The sequence below is a fragment of the Microtus ochrogaster genome, chromosome 24, assembly GCF_000317375.1.
Source record: "Microtus ochrogaster isolate Prairie Vole_2 chromosome 24, MicOch1.0, whole genome shotgun sequence".
NCBI classification, from domain to species: Eukaryota; Metazoa; Chordata; class Mammalia; order Rodentia; family Cricetidae; genus Microtus; species Microtus ochrogaster.
Window position 1 is genome coordinate 32,585,973 of NC_022024.1, and position 11,652 is coordinate 32,597,624.

The following is an 11,652-nucleotide window of genomic DNA, read 5'->3' on the forward strand; positions in this document are numbered from 1 at the left end:
CCCGTGTGAGATGTTTCCTCTGGTCTATGGTTATCCCCTGGGTTCCCTTCCGACCCGTGTGAGATGTTTCCTCTGGTCTATGGTTATCCCCTGGGCTGGCCCGTGGGTGGGGGAAACGCCAGCCGGCAACTTGCTGCACACGTTTTGAGTTTTGAGGAGTGTTGTTTGGTTTTGGGACATGGTCTCACTGTGTGACCTAAAGTTGTTCTGGAACTCACTGTGTCTCCCAGACTGGCCTTAAATTCCCAGCACTCCTCTCTGGCTTCAGCCTCCTGGTGTGCTCGGGTTTCAGGTATGTCCACACTCCCAGCTGTTAATGGATGGCTGACTGTTTTAACAACCAACAATGTTGTCTGTCTGCTCATGTCCCCTTCTTCTCATAGATGAAGAGTATCTCTCTGGCTTCCTGCCATCAGCTGCATTCCAAATTCTTAGACGAGACCCTAGGAGAACAGGTAAGAGTGTGGACTCCAGTGTGAGAGAAGCAGCCAGCTGGTCTCCTGACAGACTAAGAATAAATACGCTTACATTTTTACATTTGTTATTTGCTTTCTTTCTTTTTGTGGGGTGGGGGGTTTCTAGACATAGACAGGGTTTCTCTGTGCAACAGCTCTGACTGTCCTGGAACTAGCTCTGTAAACCAGACTGATCTCGAATTCTGAGATCCCCCTGTCTCTACCTCCAGCATGCTGGGATTAAGAGTGTATACCGCCACCACCCAGCTGTTATTTGATTTCTTTTGCTTTCAACGAACTTTAATATTTGGTAAAAATGTAGCAGTCCACTCCAGGATGTGTCGTTGTACATCCGTGTCTTGTTGACTCTGGGGCAGCATTGGAATAACTTGGCCTCATCACCCATTCCCAGTGAGGATGATAGGGAAGGAAGCTGCTGTCCTTAGAATACCAGTTCTGCTCTGTGGCTGAAGCTTTAAAGGGGTTGATGGATGGGTTAAGTACTCTAGAAAAGCTTGGTATTGAATCTCCTTACCATATCCCTGGAGGTTAAAGAGAAAGATTGACCTAAAAACTGGCTGTCCCTAAGGCAGGCGGGCAGATCAGCGAGCCTTAGTGAGGCTAGCCAGTCTAGCCCCAGGACCCCAAAAGATCCTGTCTCAAAAAGCAAGGTGGGCAGCTCCTGAAGAACAAGGTTGTCGTCAGCAAAAGAAAAAATAAATGAATGAACTGGCCACTGGCCGACCCTAAGGCAGATAACACCGTCCATCATTAAAATAGTTCCTGTACTTCCATTGGATGACATGCACTGTACAGGTATAGCTAGCTCATGCCTGTGGTCCCGTTGGGAGACTGAGGTGAAGGTTGGCATCAGTGTGAGGCCAGCCAGGCCTACAGGATCTCAACTCTGTCTTTAAAAAGTAAATGCTCAGCTGGTCAGTGGTGGGCACGCCTATACTCCAGCACTCGGGAGGCAGAGGCAGGCGGATCTCTGTGAGTTCGAGGTCACCAGGTCTACAGAGTAAGTTCCAGGACAACCAGGGCTCTTGCACAGAGAAACCCTGTCTCTAGCATGCTTTACATATGGCCGGGTCAGGGAAGGAGTAGAGAGCCTTTCAGTGGGTGGTGAAATGGAGTACTTGGCATTGAAGGCTAAAGACTGTTGAATCCTGGCTGACCGCTAGTGACATTTTATATTGGTGTGACTATAACTTTCTCTGAGGTACCAATACCTCAGAGGGATCTTTACAGTTGGATGTGGATTCAATGAATCAGTTCATATTATTTCTGCATAATTAGGTTCAGAGAATTAGCGCAAAATAAAATGGCAATGCTTCTTCCATGGGAAAATGTTTTACTTCTGTGACTTTAAAGGCAGAACTAAGCAAAATGACAACCGTCACAGGAGAATGAATTTGGGTACTGTGTGGGAGGACTTAACGTAAAGCAGCCATGGGGGATAATGGCGCTGTGCCCACCATTCTGTCCCCTGCATGTTAGGTTAGGACCCAGCACGCCTTGCTTTTCTCCAGATCTAACCTCCTCCCCTCTCCCTTCTTTAAGGTTGTTAAGAACTTACTGTTCATAGCAAAAGTCTTGTATTTACTGGAACCTGATTCTGGGAACAAGCAAGGCGAGTCGAAAGACTTGGAAGAACAGGACACGCTAGGAGATGCTCTGGCCACAGAGGTGGCGGAAGACGAGGCTGGTGCAGACGGAAGGACGGAGTTGGACAGGGAAGAGAAGGAAGAGCCCAGCAAGCCGGCCACGCTGCTGTGGCTGATCCAGAAGCTGGCCCGGACGGCTAAGCTGGAAGCTGCTTATACTCCCAGAAACCCCTTAAAGGTGCTGCAGGCGATTAAAGTCTCTGTTGTTGGTGTGTTTTGTTGGTGCTGTCTGAAACAGGGTCTCAGCTCAGTGTGAAGCCCTGGCTGGCCCGGAGCTCTGCTAAGCCAGGGAGGCTTGGATTAACAGAGACCTGTCTGCCTCTCTCCCAAATGCTGGCCTCTTGGTTATTGACACAGATTTGGTTTTGGAGTTTTGTTTTGTTTTTGTTTTTTTTCGTTTTTAGAGACAGGGTTTCTTGACACAGGCTCTAACCCATTTACTTGGTGCTTGTTTTGTATCTCAGGCTGGTCTGAAACTTGTCCTTACTGTAGCAATCCTCCTGCCTTGGCCTCCCAAGTGCTAGATTTATTATAGGAGTAAGTTACAACATCCAATATTTTCTTAGTGAGTTTTGATTTGGGGTGTTTGTTTTGGGGCTTGGGGTTTCTTGTTGGATGTGTATATGTTATTGGTGAGACTTTTGGATCCTTGGGACTTTGTATTTTGAACCTAAAATTGCAACAATGTCTGTCTCAAAAAAGAGTGAACTGGGCTTTTCAGCTGAACACTGTTGGTGGTGTGACTGAATGTTGAACTGAGACAGTTCAAGCGAGATTTCTTCTTTCAGAGAACCTGCATCTTTAAGTTTCTTGGTGCAGTAGCTGTGGACCTTGGAGTGGACCGGGTCCAGCCCTACCTTCCAGAGATCATCGCACCTCTGTTTCGGGAACTCAACAGCACCTACTCGGAGCAAGGTACCCTGCTGCCTGTCCTTTTGCACACTGGGACCCCTTCCTTTCCGTCTTCCTTCCTACTGCAGTTTAAGGAAGAAAACATTTAATGACAAACATATTTTCCATTTATTCAATGAACATTCTGTATGCTTCCAATCATGGCAAAAAGCGGGTGTCATCGGGTGTGACGTGTGAGGCAGGTGGAAGGAACTTGATAACTTTAAGGCCAACCAGGACTACACAGTGAAACACTGTCTGAAAGGGGTGAGAAAATGTTTGGCTTCTATAGAATGATGACTCTACCCTCGGAGGCAGCTTCTAGGTATTCCTAAACCTCGCAGTGGACAGGTGGTGCTGCGTGCTGTAATCCCAGCACGCTGGAATCTCCCAGAGGAAGAGAGTTCTCTCAAAAAACTAAATAAATAAGACAAATGGAGCAGATTTGGTGTTAGATTTAAAACGAAGCGGTTCTGTTAGATTTGGTATTAGATTCCCACGTTTTCATATCTTGCTTATTCACAAATACCTCGCAATTTAATGTTTTTTAATTTCTGGCTTAAGTAAGTATAGAGCAACAGTCTGATTTCATAGAGACCTTAGCAGTTGGTCCTGAGGTTGGTGTTTCTAATGCTCTAGTAAGTCACTTTCAGAGGAGCCTAGGGTTGTTGTCGTGGGGTTGTTGTGTTTTGTTTTTAGTCAGGGTTTCTCTATGTATCCTTGACTGTCCTGGAACTAGCTCTGTAGACCACGCTGGCTCCGAACTCACAGAGACCCACCTGCCTCTGCCTCCAGAGTGCTGGCAAACGTTTGTCCTTGTGCCCACCCAATGAGGCGTTTTTGGCTGTTCAGCCTCATTCATCTTTAGCTCGCTGTACTTCGTGATAAAGTGGTATTCTTTAGTGCCTCGTGTATTTGGAGCAGTCCAGTCTGTGGATCAGGCCCTCGGCTACATCTTAATGGATTCCCATGTATTTAAGACAATGCAACTGTGTGGCTGAGTTGCATTTTAGAAAGAGAAAGGGAGGATGGGAGAGAGCACGGCTAGGCTCTGACCTGTGCGCTGGAGGCTGGAGAAACATGCTGCCTTACCATCTTCCACATCTGCAGAGCCGCACAGGCTCACAGAGGAAACCTAGCAGCCAGCTTCCGGAAACCCAGCAGCCAGCTTCCTGTCGGGAACTGGGCCTCCTAGAGTCTGGTCTCCTCTTGCGTTCTGGCTAAGGAGGACGCTACAGGTGCCACACCCTCCCACCTCAGAGCTCAGGGGCCATGGATTTGTGTTGAGTGATAACAGTCATGATGCCACGGGAGTTGAAATGTTTTGACGTGTGACTGCCTCTCATCTTTCTTCTGTATGATTAGATCCTCTGCTGAAGAATCTATCCCAGGAAATCATAGAATTACTCAGAAAGCTGGTTGGACTCGAGAGCTTCTCGCTGGCCTTTGCCTCTGTCCAGAAGCAGGCTAGTGAGAAGAGGGCGCTCCGGAAGAAGAGGAAGGCCGTGGAAGTGAGTGCTGTGTGCTGTGCACGCGTGTGCTGCTGTTCCCTGGGGGAGGAGGAGGAGGGTTTTCATTAGAGGCATCTTGTGCGTTTGCTTTGGGTTCTTTTAACATGTACCTTAAAAGTAATGCATGATCTCTGCTTTCTCTTCAAGTTTGTAACCAATCCTGATATTGCTGCCAAGAAAAAGTTGAAGAAACATAAAAATAAGAGTGAAGCAAAGAAAAGAAAGATCGAGTTCCTGCGCCCAGGCTATAAGGCCAAGAGACAGAAATCCCACAGCCTGAGAGATTTGGCGATCATGGAGTGAGATCTCCCTGTGCGCAGAGCAGTAACTCACGCGGTCTCTGGGGTGGAAACCTGAACTTCCAGCCTTCCTCTACTGGACTGAATTAGACTTCGGAAGGTAGGCATGGCTGTAATCTCTGCTCCTGGACGGTAAGGCAGGATTGCTTCAAGTTTGAGGCCCACCTGAACTGCACAGTGAGTTTCAGGCCAGTGGACTAATGAAAACAGGAAGGACTCAAACAAAAGAAAACAAGTTAAAGCTTGGCATAGATTTGTAATTATATTTTAATGCAATCATGTTTGTATTGTTTTTAAATTAAAATGTTTAATATGATACTCCTGTATCTTCAATGTCTACAAAGTGTATGATACTAAATGACATGGTTTTAAACCTAGCTTTTTCAGAAGAAGATCATTTAATACAGGGAAAAGCTGGTGTGGTGGCATTCACCTTTAATCCCAGGAGTCTGGAGGTAGAAGCAATTGGATCTGTGAGTTTGAGAACATAGACCCTGCCTCAAAATATATATTTATGTATATTATATATTTTAAAAGTTATATTTAAATATAAAAAGTAGATATTAGGAATAAGTAGAACAAAGTATTGGTAATAACATCAGAAAGCATTGAGAAGTCTGTGAACAGATACAGCCATGCTAATGGATTCAGTATCGTAAAGTGCTGTTCTCCCAGATTGATCCCTCTGGCTGACTACATATGGGAGCAAAACCCAAAAATATATGGCCCTGTGTTATACAGGATAAAAAGAATGAGCCCAGTGTTCATAGACAGTGAGTCTGGAGAAGGAACACGATTCAAACCCACAGTGTGTGGTTACAGGTCTTAGGTTGTACTAGCAACACTCTTAAGATTTGGAGGTCCAGGTTTCCATATTTGGCTTGTGTGCAAATGCCTCGGCTTCAACAAGAAACACAATTACCATTTGCTTTCACAGACACTTTCCCAAGGGATTCTAAGGTTGACTGCCTCTCTGGAGTGACTCACTCTTGAAGGAAACTGGCTTCAGTTCAGCCATCACCTCCTCACACACTCAACGTTGAAGCAACACTCTTCAGTGACCAGTGTATTTGGGAAACAGAACCCATCCTGTGCGTTGGGTACCTGGCGTACATCTTAATTCTAATCCTACCTCTGAGATCCAAAATTGTTCCTATATTACAGATGCAATGGACTCAGCAAATAACTAAGAAATTGTGGAATGTAGATAGAACCAAAATGCAAAACACTACCTTTACTAAGCTTCTTGCACACACAAGTGCACGCATGCATGCAAACACAAACTGCCAAGCTCCTTAGACGGATTGGTGTGCACACAAACACACTCTCTAGTATTCAGATTTACTTGGTAAATGTCAACATTGGAGCTCGGGATTTATTCTAGCCTCTGTGATGCTCCATCAGATTGAGGTGGTGGGGGCTAGGTGCCAGGTAGCCTGTGTCTGCCACACCCTATTTTTCCAGTGTTCCAGAATCATAGGGGAGTAAACCCAGTAACTCAGTGTAAATAAATTACTCTCTTGTCATTTTCCAGCTCTGTGCCATAGACCAGAAGGAAACTAAAGTATAAACTGCAGTGAGTGCCTCTTGCCTACCTGACCGGTGTATCTTATTGCGGCTTCTGCGTGTGAGGGATGCGCTTGTCTGTGTGTGCAGATGTGAAGGTCAGATCTCTCCATCTTGTAGGCTGAGATAAAGGTCTCAGGGCTGGACCTTGCCATTTCACTAGACCAGCCCCCAACACTGAGGTTAAAGACATGCCTGGTTTTTTACATACTTGCTGGGTATCAAACAATGACCCTCATGCTTGCACCATAACCTCCCCAGCCTCAAGTATGAATATATTCCAGTGGAAGGGAATGTCCACATATATGGGTACCAAAATGCATATAAAAACAAAAGCCCTGTCCATCAAAAGTGTACTCATTTGTCCTGGGAATAATTGTGCCTGGAGGAAGAGGGTCCCTAAAAAAGATTGCAAAAAAACTTGAGTAGAAGAACAAAAAGGTAATGAATCCTAAGCCGGCTGTGATAGTATGAAGCCAGACATGAAAATCCCTCAGGAGCAAAGTGCGTTCTTTACTTATCCTAACAAAATGACCATCTATGGGAGGGAAGGCTAGAGCCCACATCTGTACCATGTCTAACTTTCAAACGCTCCTTTTGGTATCTGAAAGAACCCCCAGTGTTAGTGGCACACAGACCACGCCCACCATCACACGTGCTAAGGGCAAGGTGGACTGTTTGTTAGACTGACGTAGTGCCTCAGGACAGTTTTAAGCCTGCAGTATGCCTAATTTTTAAAACTAGGAATATGCTAGTTTAATTTTCTTTAGAACCAGTAAGATTCTTTAGCCAATTTTAATCTGAAAAGGGCAAATGAGTGGAAACCAGTAAAGACACCATGTTAATATTATTAAAATTACTTTTTATTTGCTTTCATGTGAAGTTTTTTATGTGTTGTAGATTCATTAGATACAGCTATCTGGGATCATTCTGACTATCAGTTATCATTTTACTAGCATAGACAGAGTTTATATAAACAGTACTTTGAATGTCCATAACTACTTTAGTATATTTTGTGTGTGCGGTTGGTTTGTTAATTTTGTTTTGAGCCCAAGCTGGCTTCAGATTCACCACACAGCCGAGGCTAGCCCTAACTCTCGGTCCTCCTGCCTCCGTCTCCTGAGTACAAGGATTACACATGTGTGCCACCAGATCAGTGTCTGTGTTTCCAGATCAGTGTTTCCATAGACAGTATGGTTTCTGACACAAATGTCTGACCCCACCTCACTATATAGGGCCAGGCAAAGCAACATAGCAGAATATTGTGTTTCTCACAGGGTTACTGTACAATGTTCAGGTCAACGTGTCAAATTCTTTTGACAGCTATGAAGTATTATAAAATAATGTAAGTCAGTAAAGTAAGCCAACAAAATAATACTCATGCCTATAATCAAAAACCCAAGAGGAATAGCTTAATATAAACTAGTCAGTTAGTCCAGTGAAGATTATATTATACACACTATATTGCTAATCTACTTTGCTAAGACTAATCTTTGGAAAGCCTTAATTCATTTTAAGGGGAAATAAATCTAAGCTAAATATTAGTGTTCATACAAACAAAATGCAACCACTAATTTAAAGATAGGAGGCCCAAGAGTATACATCCTTTAATAGAATTGTATTTGCGTAAGAATTCCATACAAATAGAATATATACCTTAACACAAGAAAGCAAGGAAGAATATTTTACATTACACAGACCATTTGGATGGTATAATCAAGCTAACCCTCTCGCCAAGTACTTGCTTTTTATATTTATTACAAATCCTGGAGTCAGTTCTGTACATGCCAGCAGTCACAGTCCTAAGTCGCCGAAGCACATCTGGCCGATTCCAATGAGTGTGTGACAGTGTTTGCTTCACAGATGAGTGGGCTTACTGTCTGCTTTTCAGTGTTTCAACTAACCTGCAGAGAGAAAATGCAGTAGTTTAACAAAACTAACTCCCAAGTATAAAACATGACCATTTACAATATGAATTCCACAGTGGAGGTGGATTTAGAGCATTTTACTCACCAAGTTTAACACAGATCAAAGAAAGGGGTCGGGTATCTACTGATTTTTCTTTTTCTTGAGACAGAATCTCAAGCCCCAGGCTAACCTTGAACTCACCATAGACCCTAAATTACTGACCTTGTCTCTGCTTCCAAAGTACTGAGATTATAGACAGGCACCATCAAATCTGAGTCTCGGGTATCTTACTTTCTGCTATTACTGCTGGGTTGTACATAGGTACACCTCGGAGGTAAGAACCATTATTCTCAAACAGCTGGAATAGATACACCTATTGATCAGTTATGAGCGGATGTAGCAAGCACGTGTCACTGGGCTGTGATAAGGGTGAGTTCACGTGTGCGAGGACGGTGGGATCGCAGATCCACTTTGAGACTCTCCGGGGGGAGGAGAACTGCAGCAGGCTCTCCCCACGCAGCCTCAGCTCATCTACCAACTGGTGATTCTCCTGCATGTGCCTCCCAAGGGTTGGCAGTGGTGGTATGGGCTACCACAATGCCTGTCAAGAGTCTTGTGGACAAGAAGTAAGCCTTCTCCTAACTCCCGAAGGGCTCAGGATAGGAAGGGGACGTAGAACAGAGAGCCAGCTTACCCGGCGTGGGAACGCACACTAAGGAGGCTGGAGCAGGAGTATGTCCTGGGCTACATACCAGGACAAAGAACACTATCCTACAGGAAGCTTCCCGTATGTGTGCACAGACGCTCACCATTCCATGGCCTCGTCAAGGCCGGTGCCTTTGGTTGCTGACGTTTTAAATATCTGCCATTTTCGGTCCTTCAGGGCTGGCAGCCCAAGCGCATTTGCCATCTCTGAGGGTGTCATAGCCTGCTCCATGTCCTGCTTATTTGCAAACACCACTAAAATGGCCTTCCTCAGCTCTTCTTCCTAAATAAGATGGAAAGACTTCGTTTTAATATGCACCCTTGATTTGGAAAAAAACACTGAAAAATAAATTGTGTTGAAGAAAGTATGTACTTATGTAGCCATACTCTTGTAGACTAATGAAATTCACGGGGTCACACACACAAAAGACATGAACACAGAAGGGAGGCCAGGTGGGGGCGGAAGGAGAACGGACACAATGAAGGGGGATACATATAAACAAAACACAGCATGTACACGCAGGAAAACGTCAAAGACACCACTACTGTGTACAGTTAACAGAAGCATTCAAATACAGAAAGAACAGCAATCCTGTACTTGCAAGTCTGAGGCCAGCCTGAGGACATGGCAGGCAAGTTCAGGTACGCAGATGCTAAAAGCAAGACCCAATCTCAGAAGAAAAAAAAAAAACCTTTCAACCCTCACTGATTTCCTGTCTTATTTGTTGGTGTTCGGCACATCTCAACGTTGGGAGTTTTGAGTTACAATTAAACCTATCTTCTCTTTTGTAAATCTCCCCACTGTTCCAGAAAGGCTTTCCCAATCCAGATGCTATGCTTATTCACCGATACATTCCTGGCTAATTTCCGTATTTTACACATTAGCAATTTCATTTAGAATGCTTTTATATGTACAGAGAGGGTGAAACCCTAAAGTGCTTTGTGTTTAGGCTTTAATGCCAACAGTGCACACTGGCACCAGACCTCCACCCAACTGTCGATGGCGCACACAAAAGCCATTTCCTAACAATGGGGCTTCCAGTTCTTGCTCTGCAAGGTGTCCTCCTGCATGAGGGGCGCGCCAGGGTCTTGTGCAAGCTAGAGAAGCACTGCGGGCTACACCCCCCTTGGTTTTGAGTAGTCCAGGATGGTCCCATGTCATGACCTCAGCCTCCTGGGCACTAGAACAGAAGCACGTCCTGTAATGACTGACAGGCCCATTTCGCTAAGATTTTATAAACCAAATCCCAATGCTGCAAATGACTCCTAACAGTCTTACACAACTCGAGAATTGTACATTTAAGTTAATCATTTTTTCCAAAATACTTTATATGTGTAAACCAGGCCTAAATAAGGCTGCTGTTTTAAAAATCCATTGTATGTGACAATAATAAAAACAAAGGTCATGAGTCTTAAAGACTGCAATAAGTATGAGGAAGGAAGGCCTTGGAAGGGCGAAAGGAAGGCAGAAAATGATGGAACTGTAACCTCAATTTAAACAAATTTTAAAAATCCTTATACCCAAGGGAATTAAACAGTTCCTTAAGATTCCTTAATTCCCAGGCAGGCATGGTGGACACACCTGTTACCCTAGACCTTGAGAGGAGGAGGCAGGAATACTATATGAGCATGGCTTCACAGCAACACCTTGTCTCAAAAAGCAAAGAAAAACAAACCTTTATACTTTTACCTAAGCAGCTTATAAAGCAGATGCTACGCTGTGCAAACAACTAAACACAGGTTTAAACCTACCGACTGTGACTTACAGCCTTGAAGCCATTGCAAAGTCACAGTCCGAGAAACTACAAACCCGCAGTCCACGCTTCTGAAAAGGAACTGGCATAGCACAGTGGCCCAGTGAGAGCGTCCCCTCCTCCTGGTGTCAGACACTTACTGACCCCCACCTGAGCAGGAGGTGCTATGTGAGGAGTCCTGGGAGGTGTGACTGACTGAAGAAGGTAAGTCTCTGGGACCTGGGCTTGAGAGACATTTCCAGCTTGTTCTCTCTGGTTCCTGCTGGCAGTTTAAGATGTGAACCCCCAGCTTCCTGCTTCTGCAGCCAGGACTGCATCCACCATCCCAGACTCTAACCTGGTCCTCTGGAACCGTAAACCCAGGAAGCCCTTCTGTGAATTGCCCTGGCTGAGGCGTTGAACCACGGCAGCAGAACCTCAGTACCAAGTAGCCTACAACTGGTAGGTAAGCATCAAACAGCCGGGTTAAGCTGGAACTATAGAAAAATGAATATCCATTTAAATTTCTAACAAATACTACTGGGGTGTTCTTTGACAAATCAAAGCATATTTACCTTGAGTCTTTGATTTAATGAATGTTCTAAATTTGACTAGCCAGACAATAAATTATAAATGCTATTAGTAAATAAGATGTACTGAGTTTCTGAGCTAGAGATCCAGCTCTCGCTTAGCATGTACATGGCTCTAAATTCAGCCGCCAGTACCAGTTAAAAAAAAAAAAACAAAGCCGGGCAGTGGTGGCGCACGCCTTTAATCCCAGCACTCGGGAGGCAGAGGCAGGCGGATCTCTGTGAGTTCGTAGACCAGCCTAGTCTACAAGAGCTAGTTCCAGGACAGGCTCCAAAACCACAGAGAAACCCTGTCTCGAAAAACCAAAAAAAAAAAAAAAAAAAAAA

The 11,652-nt window shown here is 44.7% G+C and overlaps 2 protein-coding genes across 2 annotated transcripts in view; one reads left to right on the forward strand and one right to left on the reverse strand.

The window, feature by feature from the left end:
• Positions 1-6,399, forward strand: part of Utp20 (UTP20, small subunit processome component) — an 80,010-nt gene extending 73,611 nt beyond the window's left edge. Inside the window, exons 58-62 of the mRNA XM_005358277.2 lie at positions 384-455; positions 2,019-2,300; positions 2,911-3,037; positions 4,379-4,524; positions 4,672-6,399. Coding sequence (XP_005358334.1) covers positions 384-455; positions 2,019-2,300; positions 2,911-3,037; positions 4,379-4,524; positions 4,672-4,827 — 783 coding nt within the window. The 3' untranslated portion in view covers positions 4,828-6,399. The remainder of the gene's footprint in view (positions 1-383; positions 456-2,018; positions 2,301-2,910; positions 3,038-4,378; positions 4,525-4,671) is intronic.
• Positions 6,400-7,971: 1,572 nt separating this feature from the next.
• Arl1 (ADP ribosylation factor like GTPase 1) overlaps positions 7,972-11,652 on the reverse strand; it is a 10,778-nt gene continuing 7,097 nt past the window's right edge. The window contains exons 5-6 of the mRNA XM_005358200.2: positions 9,107-9,285; positions 7,972-8,293 (exon numbers count right to left, since the gene is read on the reverse strand). Of these exons, the coding sequence (XP_005358257.1) occupies positions 8,263-8,293; positions 9,107-9,285 (210 nt within the window). The 3' untranslated portion in view covers positions 7,972-8,262. The remainder of the gene's footprint in view (positions 8,294-9,106; positions 9,286-11,652) is intronic.